The sequence below is a fragment of the Larimichthys crocea genome, unplaced genomic scaffold (assembly GCF_000972845.2).
Source record: "Larimichthys crocea isolate SSNF unplaced genomic scaffold, L_crocea_2.0 scaffold83, whole genome shotgun sequence".
NCBI classification, from domain to species: domain Eukaryota; kingdom Metazoa; phylum Chordata; class Actinopteri; family Sciaenidae; genus Larimichthys; species Larimichthys crocea.
The window spans coordinates 345,639-361,303 of NW_020860930.1; the positions used below are offsets into that span (position 1 = coordinate 345,639).

Here is a 15,665-nt window from a genome sequence, read left to right on the forward strand (position 1 = left end):
GCACCTGTAGACTCTACTTTTTTCTGAATCTGACTCTATTTTTCATTTTCTAAAGCCTTTTCCTCCCCGTCGTGTTGTTGTTTTGGACAGACAGACAGAGAGCTTCTTAACAAGCCAACTGCAGGAAAACTTGATCTTTGTACCAATTTGCAGACTGATGTCTTTGGTTACCTGTACATAATTTTAAAATAATAAAAATTGCTACTTTCAGTACTTCCTGCTTCGTCTTTCTTGAAACAGACACAAAGTTTACACGAAGACAGAAAAAAACCAAATGATGACAATCTTTGTAGGAAAATAGTTTTTAAAAATACATTTCATCTTTAAATATCACTTTGTCCCGCTCGTTCTCTCCCACATGTCCTCATAACTCCTCTCCTCCTCCTCCTCTTCCTCCTCCTCCTCCTCCTCTGTGCGCGCCGGGCCCCCGCTGCTCCTCCCGTTATGAAAGTCCCTGACTGCGGTCCCCTGTGAGGGCGAAGCGGCCCCCGTGGGGCGCGTCACGCGGGTGGGTGAGGTCCCCTCCTGGAGCAGCTCGCTCAGGGTGGCGATGTAAATCTGCGCCATCTGCAGGGTCTCAGATTTGGAGAGCTTCTTGTCGCTCTCCAGGTTCGGGATGACGCTCCGGAGCCGGTCGAAGGCGACGTTGAGCCCCAGCATCCTCCTCCTCTCCCGGGCGTTTGCAGCGAGGCGTCTCCGTCTCTGCGCCCGCTCCAGAGCGCACTTGTCCGGCTGGAGGTAGTGCAACGCGCCGCCGGCGGGGCCCAGCCGGAGCTCCACGATGGCGCACGGAGGGTCTCGGTGCTCGCAGGCGCGTCTGGTGCGCTCTGTCCCCGGCCGCTCCTGCGCACGGCTCCGCTGTAGCAGGGCGTGGATGTCGGCGTGGAGAGCCACCGGGGCCGCGGTGGGGCCCACTCCTCCCTCCGGGTCCACAGAGATGAAAGGCGCAAAGAGGCTTTTACTCGGCGGCATCGCTCCTCTTCTTCCTCGGAACAAACTTCAGCCTCAGACGCTCCGTTCACTGAGAACTTGAAACTTTCTGCGCTTTGATGGCTGAATTTATGCAGTTTGGAGCCGCGGGGACGCGCAGTGCGTGCTCCGGGGGGCGTGGAGAGGGTCGTGTGCTGCTGATTGAACAGAGCCAAAGTTCACCGCAGGAGGTCCATTAACCAAGTTCATCAAAAGAGGATTAGAAGCGTCTCAGTGCGCTGCTGTGGGCCGATACACGGAGGCGGCCAAGCAGAAGAGCAGCACGGCCAAGGAGGCGAGGAAGGAAGGTGGTGTTAGATTTAAAGCAGAGTGAACTACAACCTCCACCCAGAGTTTCATTAATAATAAAGAGTTCATTTGTTTCTCACTCAGGTCTGTTTAAAAAAACTTCAAAGACTAAACTAATGTTTTTATGAATATTAATGAGCCAAATGTCAGAGATAAAGGCCCCAAACTTCCTGCTCTGATTAAAATTATCACTCACAGAAACAGGTCGTGATTCATTCATGAATAAACTTTTTAAAAATAAACCTGTTTGAAGTTTTTTATGGTCATGACTTTAATTTGTTTTATTTTAATTCACCTGGGAGTGCCCGTCATGTTAAAATCATTCCCAGTGAATAAAGTGTTGTAGATAGTTTAAGTTGTCATCAACAACCAGAACCTGAAACATTCATCATTATGTTGATATCTATGGTTTTATTTTGGCGGGTTTCCATCTGGTTTCCTCTGTAAACGCCCACAAAGCGTCAGATTGTGTTGACCCAGCGTGCAGAGTTCATCATCACCATCAGTGAACAGACCGAGGCTGTTTTCTGGGGGAGAGTTCACCGAAGAGTCGACAGGGAGGACGGACCGGGTCGCACCAACATTTCCACGTAATACCAACGATCTTTTCTCATATAAGTTGCCAAAGACTCAACCTACCACCACATTACTCTGTTAGAACGAGAGGGGCTTTCTCGGCTCTCACTGCCCAGACCGAGGCTGTTTTCTGGGGGAATGTTCACAGATGAGTCGGCAGATTTACATTGAAATCCCGCCAAAATAAAATCAATAGATATCAACTTAATGATGAATATTTCTGGCTCTGGTTATTGATGACGACTTAAACTATCTACAGCACAAAGGGCCGTATGTCATGGTGTGTTTGGGGCTTCAGTGTTTCTTAAATCCTGCTGTTTGAAACTTTGATTGGTGCCTTCATGCACAGTCCTGCTGTGTTTGTTTCTAATCTGAAGCTACATCCTTTTGTCCCGCTGTAGATTTGTCTTTAACAATACTTGCTCGGCCTCGTCCACAGGTTGTGGTGCTGCTGTCGTGATATTTGCCTCGTATATTAAAGCTCATCAGCTCGTCTTGTTTTTAAGGTTCATTAAAAGCGTTGCGGCTCCCTGAGGGGAAAAGCCTGATGATGACTGACAGTAACTGGCAGCGTCGTATCCTCTGGACAGACTCTAATGGGATTTAGCAGCGTGTCCTGCCCGCCGTGTGCCAGCACTCTGCCGGGCCGGGCCTTTACAAACGCCTCAGCGTGGCACCGAGTCGGCACAAAGATGGCTGCGTGACACACAGGAGCATAATAGACTCCTTATGGCCAGGAGGACCCTCGCTGTCTGAGGCTGCGGGTTCGTTTCTTTTTAACTCTCCAATCTGGAGCACGTGGGGAGGTTTGGCTTCACGCTTCGGATGACAGTTGTTGGCACACTCCGCTTTATTAAACCCAATGAAACGGCTCATTGCAGCCAGCGGACGGACACGGGCCGCAGATCAAACCCTCACACCGCCGTGACGGGCCCATACAGATGACACCTACACAAGTGTTCAGTCTTCTGACCGTGTCGGAGCTTCTGTTCTTCACTTTGACAGCTTAGGTCTTTAAATCACTGCTGATGCAGAAATCTAGAGATGAACGTTAGACGTTGAGTTTTAGTCTTACAGACGAGGAACAGTTAGGTGTTTTGCAGTTGCAGTTTTTGGTGGTTGACTTTCTGTTTATTTATGTTATGTTTTATATTTTGTTGTTAGTCCTCTATGAATCATTTCTGACTTCCTGTCTGTAGCCGTGTGAAGTTTGAAGCATTGCGTTAGAAAAGGGAGCCTGAGCTTTGAGGTTTCGGTCAGCTGGCCTGTGGTTTTACATCAATCTGTGATTCGTTGAGGAATAAAAACAGAATGTCATTCATGAGGAGAGGTTTGGCTTCAGTTGTTAACACGCTCCGCTCTATTAAACCCAATGAAATGGCTCGTTGCAGTCAGCGGACGGACACAGGCTGCAGATCAAACTGCTTTTCATTCATTGAGTCAGCGAGGCCTTGCTGCTGCTCTGAGATCTCAGATGTCTGAGAGCGCCGCTCGCCTCTCCAACGCCGGCTGACCATGAGATGATTTCCACAGAAACGAGCCGAGAACAAGCCAATCAGCCGGATCATAACCGTCTGCGGTGTCTTTGGTTTCAAACAAAAATCTGCAGTAAGAACATCAAACTTTCATATCAAAGACTCCCAGTGTACTTCATGTCAGGCAGGTTAGATGTCAGCCAGCCTCGTTTCAGGGGCTTGCATCATCGACCACCGAGCTGATAAATGCTTCAAATGTTTGTTTTGTTTTGGGGAGAAAATAAATCTGCTGTCGACCAGAAAATCCATCGGCCAATATTTCCTGTTTTATTACAAATATTTCATAAGGAATAGTTTAGTTTATATAGAGTTTTATATCGTTTGGTTTTAAAACTGTGTATAATGATAAAAACATAGATAATAACTTTTCTTGAGAGCGAGAGAAGAGGCTCACCGAAGCTCCGACAGAGGCTGTACTCGAGTATTTGTTCTGATTACATTACTTCTGATCAAACAGCCAATCATCATCCAGGTCCCCAGCAGCAGCTGATCTCACTGCCTAGTCCAGCAGCAGTCAGCCCAGCTCGGCGTCTGTCTTTCAGCCTTTTATTTCACCAAGCTCTCACCAACCACTAAAAGTCAGTCCCACATTTACTCTTGTCCGGCGGCTTCTTGCTCGCTCACTCTCTCCTTTTCTCTTCTTAGCTTCCTCCGTCAGCGTCCTCTTCACTCTCTGCTCCTCTGCCATCATGTCCGCAGAGGCTGCTGGGCCCGTAAACCTCACTCAGAGACAACGACAAGACTACAGGTGACGTCCGACTGTCAGGACTCCAAAGTGACAAAAACTCTTTGATGTAGCCCGGTCCACACACACACACACACACACACACACACAGAAATCATACAGATCAATGGCCATACACTCAATCGACCACACACAAGAATGAGCACAAAAACACACACACACACACACACACACACACACAAAGCCACCGACACACTCATTTGTCTCATTTCACACCAGTGATTTCTCCTTCCTCCCTCATTGTATTTCCCTTTAGACACACACACACACACACACTCATTTGTTTCACTATACATCACAGGACCTTCCTGCTCTATCTCCCTGCAGGTCCAATTACCAATCATCGATTAGGCCAGCTGTGTGTGTGTGTGTGTGTGTGTGTGTGTGTGTGTGTGTGTGTGTGTGTGTGTGTGTGTGTGTGTGGCCATGAGATTAATCAGGCATGTTGCCCCACTAATGAAAGATCGGCCTCCTCTATCGGCCCCTCAGGATCTCCGCTGTGTGTGTGTGTGTGTGTGTGTGTGTGTGTGTTAGTGATACCGAGTAAGTGTGTGTCTCACTGTTTATCTTTGACGGTGTGTGTGCTTTGAGGCGTTCACTTTCTCTCCTGAACACACACATTTGTAGAGTTCGTCCTGTCTGTCCTCGCTATCGACAAACACTGAAAAGTGTTTTTCTTCTCAAACATTTGCATTCATGAAACTTTCCTTCCCGGGACACCAAAGGTCTCTTTACAAATTAAACAGATAAGAAAAGTATTAAAATAACAGCAGTCACATATCTAAATAAAACAATGAAGCACATGAGTCCGTTTGAGTCTCAGTTTCTTTTTAAACTCAGCGATGGAGCGATGTGGCTGAACGCTCTGAGGTTCTTCTGAAGTGAGCGGGGTCAGGCTGTAGATCTCGAGGAGGTCAGAGAGGAGGAGTCTGTGGTCGTGTGGTCTTGTCGGGCCTTGTATGCCAGAAACAGGATTTTATAGTCTAGTATAGCAGCATCAGCACCTAGAGCATGTTATTATCCTGACTGCAGGCTTCTGGATTAGGTGGAGGTGGTGGAGTGAGATGGAGCTGCAGTAGTCGATGCGAGATGTAACAGACATTTACAAGGACTTCTGCACTCCGCTGAGAGAGGGGTGGGTGCTGACTTCTACTGTTGTGAAGATGGAAGAAGCCACTGCGAGACGGAGTGTACTGTCTGACAGCAAGACTCCACCTGGGTGGAGCAAGCTCTGTTGGAGCCATCTACAGAGAGGTGAGCCAACAGCCAGCAGCTCTGTCTTCTTCATGTTTAGTTTTAGGTAGTTTCCTTTGTGTGTGTGTGTGTGTGTGTGTGTGTGTGTGTGTGTGTGTGGGCTGATCACGTGTCCGTGAACAGGCACGCGGCGATCAATAACATTATTAAACAGTGTCATCCCGCAGGTGAAGACACTGCAGGCTGCTTGAGCGTTTCCATGACAACCCAGCAAACGCTCCTCTGCAGCACGCGACAGTGAGATGTGGCTGACATCAGTGTAGCTAGAAGTTCAGATCGTCAACCCTGACGCCTGTCAGCCAATCAGAAACAAAGATTTTCAGGTCTTACATCATCGTCGGCGTGTTGCATCACGTCACATGATTCAGGTTCAGTCTTTGCTCTCAGACCTCCTCCCCGTCCTCCCCGCACGTCTCAGCTGTCTGCGCTCCTGACAGACCATCCGTTATGTTCTCCTCACTGTGATAACTTGACCCTGCGACCTCCACCTGTTTCTGCCCCCGTCACCTCCACCAACTGACAATTAATTATAGATGCACGAGGCAGGAGGGAGGGGAGGTGTCAGAAACGTCAGCTCGGATTATGAATACTGAGAGGAGAGGGGAGAGAGGAGAGGAGAGGAGAGGAGAGGGGAGAGAGGAGAGGGGAGAGAGGAGAGAGAGGAGAGGGGAGAGAGGAGAGAGAGGAGAGGAGAAGAGAGAGGAGAGAGGGGAGGAGAGAGAGGAGAGAGGAAGACAAGCCGCAGGATGAGGAGCTAAATTATAACGTCTCCGTTCATTATTCTGTTTCTCTTTATGAGCTGAGACTCTGTGGTGGTGAAGTGATGGAGACAAGTTCATCAGGTCCAAACTGTGTGTGACTGCATCACATCTTTAATGAATGCTGGTGTTTTTAAGAAGTAAGAGAAATATTTTTGTGTTGACTTAACTTTGCTAAATGTCTCTGAGCAGGGAAACATTTTGTCCTGTGGCTGTTTCAGGAGGGTCAAAGCTTCAGCTGATGTGCTGACACATCAGAGATCCGATGGAGGGAGCTGTGGCTCTGAGAAAGAGACACACACCAACATGTTGATTGTTTATAACACACATAATCTGTGTGTGCGTGTGAGATACATGAAAACAAGATGCTGCATGAAGACAAGATGCTGCATGAAGACAAGATGATACATGAAGACAAGATGCTGCATGAAAACAAGATGCTGCATGAAGACAAGATGCTGCATGAAGACAAGATGCTGCATGAAGACAAGATGACACATGAAGACAAGATGATACATGAAGACAAGATGCTGCATGAAGACAAGATGATACATGAAGACAAGATGCTGCGTTCAGGGTGCGTGCGTCTTTCAACATAATAAAAACATGAAGGCAACACGAGGAGCTTCCACTTGATGTTTACTGTTTTCCCTTCGTGTCAGTTTTTAGTGAATTATGACTTCCTGTCATTTTTACTCTATGGCCTGTTTTTTCTTGGTTGCCTAGCAACAGCAGCTGATTCAGGTTGTTTGTGTGTCTGCAGAAGTGTAGTATCACACACACGCACGCGCACACGCACACGCACATCATACAACAACATTAAAAATGTAGATTAGTGCAGGCGTACGAATAAAATCTTTGATTTAATGGTCACGCAGGAAACAAATAAATTTAAAGGTACAGTACGTAACTTTTCTGACGTTCAATCATGTCGGTGCTGCGTGATGGAGGAAACACGACACTTCCCTTTGAGTGCGAGTTGGCAAGATTGGGATTGTGACCTCCATCCCGACTCGGACGTGATGTCGGTGACCCTGACTTTGGTCCTCATACATGACCTCAGTGACATGGACTCAAGGTTAGTTAAAGACAGCAGGGCAAACTTAAAAAAAACAACTTTTCTTCTGTGCAGCAGTGTGACATTTTGTACCCTGCAGGTACGATCCACTCACACAGGTGTTTCAGTTACGTCACCTGATGGGACCTTTGACTTGTCACAGTCATTAGGACGTTAACGGTGTCCCGGTGAGCCAGCATGCACCTGGAGCTGACCCTACCTAAGTCCCGCCCCTTTTTGCCTCCGTTTTCCTGCCAATTTTTGATTCTGTTCCACGCTGCGTCATGTCTCCCTCCCACGTTCAGCTCTGCACACTGTGAGATGTGCTTAAAGTACTTACGGTACTTGAGTAAATGTACTTAGTTACTTCCTCCCTCCCCCTGCAGTAAAGGCAGTAATGACAAAGGCTGCAGATAGATGAGTTTAAAATAGGTGGAAAACTGAAGATGGAGGTTTAAGCTGCATGTTTGTTAGAGCTCACACACACACACACACACACACACACACACACACACACAGCTGTGTGTTTAAAATAAACAACTTTTTTTGTCCATCGAGTAACTTCAACTGTGAAAATAAACATCATTATTCTTTAACAGCTGCTCAATGCAGAGTCTTTTCCATTTTTGATGAGGTGAGGAGAGGAAACGCCGGCACTGCAGTTAGTGTGTGAATCTGCAATGCAGAGACCGACACACACACACACACACGCACGCACACACACACACACACACACACACACACACACACACACACACACACACACACACACACACACACTGTGCTGGACTCGCAGTGTGTAATTTAATGTGCGTGTGTTGGGTTTGAATGTCCATCGTCTATATGAGAACCTGTGGGTGTTTGCCTCTGTACACTTATGTGATTTTGTGTGTGTGTGTGTGTGTGTGTTTGTTTGTATCTTGGCCAGCAGCTGCACAAGCAAAAGAGGCCTAATGAGATGTGATTGGCTCACACCCAGCGGCAGAAGGCCAATGGCTGCTTAGTGACCAATCAGGCTTTGGGTTGTAGCGGCTGCACGCTGACAGGTGAGAGTTAAAGCATCAACAGCATCGTGAACTTTAAGATCATATTTACCTGCACAGTCAATAAAACACTGATAACACCAAGAGTTTGGAGTGCAGCTGTGATTTGGTTCATCTGAACCACTGACGGTATCATCCTGTCTCAGGCCTGCAGGGGGCAGCAACAAGGTTTCTTCAGTAAAGTACGGTGCGACAGAGCAGTGTCTGCTTTTGGGTGTAGCTACCCTGACGAGTCATTCCAGGTGAGTCCGTCGAGTTGTTGCTCATTTGTTGCGTGCAGCACTGTGTCTCGGTGGAGGTGACACTCTCCTCCTTTAGCCTCGAATGGACCCTGCACAGGTACGAGCCACGTTTCAGGTATGTCACCTGACTGGACTCCTTCTCCCGGTGAGCCAGCATGGACCCAACTTACCCAACATCCATCTAATAGATGCACCTGGAGTTGACCCTACCTAAGTCCCGCCCTTTTTGCTACGTGCTCCAATCACAGTTGAGGAAGCCTCGGTCAGAAACTCAGTTCACTTCCTCCTTTCCTGTTCTCGGCTTGTGTAAGTTGAAAATCCAACCACATTTTGAGTTTGTTTGTGTGTTTCCTGTTTTATTTTGTAGTTCTACTTCCTGCCTTTGGTTTCCCGCCATGTTGTGATTCAGTTCCACCTCGTTAGTTTCACCTGTGTCCAGTTGTCCTGCCTTGTAGCTCCTGTGTTTCCTTTCTGTCTCAGCGTGTCTGGGTTCTTGGGTGAAAGTTTCTGAAAGATTAAAAGTGACCATGAGGTCAAAATGGATGTTTATCGTGAGCTACAGTCATCTATGTCCGGGCCTCACTGATTACTGTACAAAAGCACAACTTTAGAACTTTACTCAGTGATTTTGGTGAAACTGAATCAGATTGTATACACAATATATTTGCTGCTTTTCCCTGTGATGTCCGAGTTTCTTGACGGGCAGATAGCTTTAACCTAACCACTCGCTAAGGTAGCTAACCGATAATTAACTGCCACTAACTGAATCAACAACAGAACTGGACAGTTGTGTCAACAGGGAACGACGTACCTCAGAGCTTGACGCACAAAAACTCTCGAAGATGATGATCAAATATGAATCTTCAGATTTTATTCTCTGTCTCCCCTCAGAGGTTTTCACGAACAGATTTTAGTCTCTGTGTAGCTGGAAGACGAGAACGTTTGAGACCAGACAGGAACACGTTTTTCCTGCTTGAGAAGTAACTTGCAGTACGTTAACCACCAGCTTCACGCTCGTCTCAACATGTTCGCTTCTGGTTCCAATAGACTAAGATGGTGACGGCTTCAAAACAGTCACCCACGTCACCATGTGCCTCCTGACTTGATTCTACATGAGATGCTCTGCTGAGAGTTGATTAAGTCCTTCAGGTCATGTCTGTTGATGATTTAACGGGTTCAGACGGCAGCGTTCGGTTCGTCTCGGCCTCAGTTGTGTCGACTGACTTCATATTCAGCTACAGACACTTTTGACTGACAGATGTTCCTCCGTCTTGGCTGGTTACGTTGAAACCGAGGTGTTTCCTCGGCAGCCGAAAGTCAAACTTTTGGTGAATTCAGAGTGACATGTTTTGACGTGCCGTCAAAGCGCTCTCCACAGCTTACATTATTCATAGACTAAAGAATTCCTACAGTCTCTCCTCTTCTGTCATTTACATCTTAGATTTTAAAGGTTGAAGATTTCTCCATTCGAGGGAGACGATGCAGCCGAGGTTCACTGTCATTCACAAGTTTGCCACTCAACATGTGACCTTTAAACTAATTTTACAGCTGGTGCATCATTTTCAAGTAAAAGCTACAAACATTCTCTGTTTTGAACTTTTTGAAGACGTCACCTTGGCCTCCGAGAAATCTTTTCATAGGTGTTTGTGTTGTTAGTTTGATCCTATAGATTCAATTATAATGACCAAAGAACAAACAACCAAAGAACACATCTCTGTGGCTGCTGCTTGTGTTTGACTCGTGTATGCTGAGCTAGGTGTGTGGTTCCCCGTTTGTCATCGCTTTCTGAACAGTTGGAGGACCCCGATTGAAGCGGTACTCGGTCCAGCACACAAATCTGCAGGGTTCAGTTTGAGGGACTTTATATTCATTCCACACATCTGGTAAAACTCTTGACAGGTACGTTGGTGTTGTTCCTGAAGCCTGAGGATGAGTAACGGAGCAGGTTGAGACGGGAACGGGATGTTTCTCATGCTGATATTACCAACTTGTCGTCTGGTGTGTGTCTTCATCTTCTTGTCTCTTGGTCCAGAAGATCGTCCTTATGTTAACGTTCAATCATGAGGTTTTTCTTTCTCTTTTTGATTTCTTTCAGGAAGTTCCGACTCTTGTTTGAATTCATTTCTTTAGTTTGAGCAGCATCCACTCGTCCCTTTTCCTTTGTAGTCTGCTTCTCTGTCTTATTAATCAGAAATCCTGGCAATAAATAACTTTATTTTAACAAGTACATCTGGTTTTCTGTTATTTAGTTTATGTGTTGAACAGCATGCCGACACAGCGGACAGTACCTGCTCTTCCTCGCTCAGTCTTGTCTTGTCTTTTCATTATCGTCTGTCTCACTGAAGAATGTTGCATGTTTGTGACTGGCTGTATTTGTTTCTTGTTCCTGTTCTTAGAAGAGCAGAGGAGGGAGCCGATGTTGGTCCCTGTACTCTATGTATGGTGTGTGTGTGTGTGTGTGTGTTCCCCTGTGGCAGTAAACAGCACAGCAGTGTGTTATTCAGGCAGTGTTGTCTAATAACGGGGCTGACAAACAGAGACAGCAGCTCAAACCAGCTGCTGTTCCACTTTCAATACTCAGCAGGGACACACACACACAAACACACTACCACAGTACAATGTAACACAAAATAGAAACACACACACGTACCGTGAGCGACACGTGATGGAGTCAAAATGTTAAAATTGTGCTGAAGTAGCAGAAACATTTTCCACCTCTGTGACGCACAAATATGGATTTTACTGAGAGAAGAACTACGTCCAGCGTGATGGATGATTTCTAATAATTTAGCACAGACACGAGCAATAACACGTGGAAGTGTCACATCAGGTACAAAGGACATCAAGCCCAGTCCAGCCCTTTATTTATAAAATGGGGAGTCAAAGTACACCTGACCTCAGGTGTGTTTCTTTGTAGAGGAAGGAGGAATAAATAAAGTGCAAATCCTTCTTTCTCTGTGATTTGCTGAGAAAACTTCAACATTTTAAAAACAGAAGTTAGTTTTTGCTGGTAGAAAGTGCAGCAGTAAAACATATCCAGGCGTTTAATGTGGTTAAATTAAATGAACTAAAACTAATCTTCTTCAAAACAGGCGACATAGCTGCGGACGTTCAACAGCTCTTTCTCCAGGTGATGCCTTATACTTCTTCTTCTTCTAACTAGCAGTTCTCTGTCACAGTGAAGTAACATTAGGCCTGTATTTATCAAGGTGTTTAATTCAGAGAGGTCAACATGACGCTGATAAGCTCTGAGAGGCTTCAGGTACTTTCAGCACCACGGACAGCGTCTCTGTCCTGAGAGTAGAGTCGGCACCACGGACAGCGACGGACTCGACCTCACAGTAAAGACAGAGAGGATGTGTGATTCGTTTCATGATAACCGAGATGAGTGGATAGAATTAGAGTTGAGATAAGTACACTGTATTTCTAAAGCGCTCTTTGCACTCTGTTCTGAGACAACAGCTGAGTTTCTAGCAGCTTCTTTAAGCTCTCGAGTCACATGACTCTGTTTCTATAGTTTGGCCCAGTCATCTTTGTTTTTGTGGCTGGGAAATGATTATCCTGACGTGAGTCAGTCTCCATAAGTCCCCATGTTCAAATGTCCAACTTCACAGCAGAAATAAACGTGTTTACAGCCTGGTAATGTCCCTGTTCATGATAACTGTACTGAGGGTGAATTTTTCCACCGATAGTCCACCGCTTGTCTCACCACCGCCACAGATTTACCCCTACAGGTGAAGTTTCTGGTTTTGAGATCCTCTGAACTCTGGTTTGGGATTGTTTTGTGTGTGTTTGTTTTATTATGAGGTGCAATGAAGTTTGCAGCCTCTAGGGGTCACTGTTGTGACATGAGACTGCGACTCATCCTGTATAAGTCATGGGTGTGTGTCTGTGTTTTGTGTTTTCGTCGGTATTTGTAGAGACATGAACGGATTCCTCCGAGATCATTCAACCATGCAAAGTTTATTTTCTCCTCGACAGTGTGTATTTGTGTGCGTTATGTCATGTAAGGGCCAGATAAGCTCGTCTATACCTGCAGTCACACTGTGGTGTGTTGAGATGCAGAAGGAGTCCTCAGAGATTTCTGTTTTCTCTCTACGTCCCTCAGCACGAAGCCTCAGGGGACACAAGAGAAGAGAAAGGAGAACGCTTCATCAATAATTTAACATGCAACGCTGAATTCTGTCCCCCATGGAGTTTTGTCTGGGGAGAAACTAGGTTTCCGTCTGTCCACGCTTTAGAAGAGGGAGAGCCTGGACAAACTGTCTGACAGACAGACGGACAGCTGAAGAAGATAGAAGGGGAGGGGGAGGACGAGAAGAGTCGAGGGAATTCTTGAAGTTTCTGCACAGGGCTGGATGGTTGCAGCACTGCAGACAGAGTGAGAGGAAAGTTTGAGAGTGTCGGACGAGGAACGAGGTGGAAGAACACGTAGAGAGGTCAGGCAAAAGAAACAAAGTTCAAATATAATACTGACTCCGCGAGGCTGAACGGGGAAAACAGAGAATAAAAATGCAAAGCCCAACAGTACTCCTGAATGTGATAATGTACCGCTGTCAGGCTTTCCACCAGATGTTGCAGCCCACAGCTGACACTGACATGTGTCAATATTTGCAAAATTTGTCTGCTTTCCCGTCTCACAGGTTCTCATGGATCGAGGCTACGCCGAGATCGGGGATTGTGGTTTGTGTGGCCTGCTGACGTCTCGTCATTATTATCACTACTACTATTATTCAACATAAATATCTCACCTCTACCAGTTGCGGCAGGTATCCGTTGACTGTGATCTGGGTTCTGTTTTTTTTCCTCACCACCATCTCCAAGTGTTTGCTCATGGAGGGAATTATTCGGCTCCTCACCTGAGGATTCATCAGTACGCTCAATGTCTCCAAATGGGCCTCAGACATATTGTGTGTTATCTGACTCTGTAGAGGCAGATATTCAGGTATATGTACCTGCATGAAATCTGTTTGAGTCAAGATTATGCTAAAATATGTTTTCACCAACTATATTACCTGTTAAGGGCCAACCATCTCTGTTCATTCCCATAAATTACTGTTAATTCCCATGGAAAGTTTCCAGTTTTGAAATTTCCCAAGAAAATCCCTTTTGCAATCCTAATGAGGATCCTATATATTTATGTGTCCTATGCATTACCCTTGTGCAATTCAATACTAATTTACAGGCACACGTCTAACTAAGGTGTCAGTGAAATGGAAAGTTTTACATTTTAAGATTCATAACAAAAATAAAACATCCTGTTTAAGAAATGTATTAATCCGATGTCGCACACTGAAAGCTGTCCCTGCAGACAAACAAACAAAGTGTTCCAGAAGGACTGAGAGATGAAGAGGAAGACGAGTGTCGGGAGAATTTTCTTCAACCCGAGACAGCCGCGTCGCTGCGAATAGAGAGGAAAACAGAGGGAAGTTTTAAAAGTGAGCTAGAGGAAGGAGGTCAAACAGAGAGGTCGCCCACTGATGGTGTTTGTGCTTGGGATAAAGTTTGAGCAGGGCTGCTTGTTTACAGCAGAACTCCAGGTGAGGAAACTGCAGGACGCAACAGACGAGATGATTTGTGCTTCTGTTCTCACCTGAAGCGCTCGCTGTCAGCTCCTGTGAGCGAGCCTATTTGTTAGTCTGCACCACAGCAGCTGCTTTTTCATGTTTCCACACGTACTCGCACTTTATTGCCAATTTTACCATGAATCACCATCACACCATGAAAAAAACACCTTTTATATATGTGACCGAATGGTGCGTTGATGTTTGTTGGTGCTGCCCACCAACAACTGTGGGACGGCATTGTCTCATTTCCTTTGGTAAAGGGTGGTCCTCTGCTGAAGGAGATAAGGAAACTCTGAAACCCCCGTCCTTGAGATTCATGGCTGTGTTTTTGGTTTTTGTCTCAGTTCTTTGGATTTCTGTTTGCCTGTTGTTTCTGTGTTTTCATAGCCTCAAGCATACATACATAGATACATAGAAGCAACACAACATAACCACAAGAATAGACATTCAATAAAGCACATCTATCGCATTTATCCATCCCCATCTCATACGTATACATCTGTGGCGGTTACCAGGGTGCTTTGTCGAGAGATGCTATAGTGGAAGGTACAACAATTTAAGTTAATGTTAAAGTTCCTTTCTGTGTACGATACCTCCTCGTCTGCTTTGGGTCCTGTCACCCCTAAAACACACTGCATGCGGACTGGCTTCGGAACGACTGCGGCGTCCGGCAGCTCTCCGCAACACATACGCAGAGCTTCTATTGTTCACGGACGCCGGAGCACGGAGCATAAATTCAGCACAGAGCAGGAAATCAGCTACAAAATACAAAATAAAACCTCGGTTGATTTTCAAAATAAAATACTCCGTGTTCACCGCTGATCGAGTTTTATTACAAGAACACGTCATAGTGGGCGGGGCCGTCCTGAAGTCAACAGGTGAGAGGTTTTCAGGTGTAATCATTGATGACACCTCACATCCTTTTTATAAGGACACCAGAAAAAAGATGCGGCGTGGAATGTCATCGCAGGAGTCAAAGAGACTACAGCCGGAAATATCACGTGATTGTGCATAAATTCACGGGATCTCGTGCGTTCTTGCGAGACGCAGAGACGCACCTGAGCGCATCACAAACGGATGATGTGTGAGTTGGCGGACGGCGGAGTATGCTGTATATTTTAGGGGTCACAGTCTGCTCCTCTCTCACCTGCCTCTCAGTACTTTTCCATTCACTCTCCACTCACCTGCCAGCCACGCCCCCCTCATCAGACCCACTCCCCTCACCTGCTTGACTCACCTGCTTCCCATCACCAATCAAGCCAGTATTTAAGCCTTCCCTGCCCACTCACTCTCTGCCAGATTGTTCTTCATGTTCACATTAGACTCTCCAGCACTTTTCTTCGGACTCAAATACTTATTTGTTTTCACACACTTGAATAGACTTGGATTGCTGTAATTGAAATATTCAAAACAAATTATTTATCAAGCGAGAGCTGCTGGAACCGTAGCTTTCATACAAAGTGTGTACAACATTAGTGCTTGTATGATAACAGACTGTGTCTAAGTTTAACAAGTTTCGTTCCTTCAGCAGCGCCAATAAAAACCTGAGTGAACAGACTGAGGCAGATTACAGTTTTTGTGTTTGTCTCTGTTCATTATTATTTTTGGTT

At 46.0% G+C, this 15,665-nt stretch overlaps 1 protein-coding gene across 1 annotated transcript; it reads right to left on the reverse strand.

Moving 5' to 3' along the window:
• Nucleotides 1-6: 6 nt before the first annotated feature.
• On the reverse strand, nt 7-1,501 carry atoh1c (atonal bHLH transcription factor 1c). Its single transcript, XM_027277088.1, has one exon. The coding sequence runs from the start codon at nt 970-972 to the stop codon at nt 331-333; it is 642 nt and encodes a 213-aa protein (XP_027132889.1). The 5' UTR covers nt 973-1,501; the 3' UTR covers nt 7-330.
• Nucleotides 1,502-15,665: the final 14,164 nt, after the last annotated feature.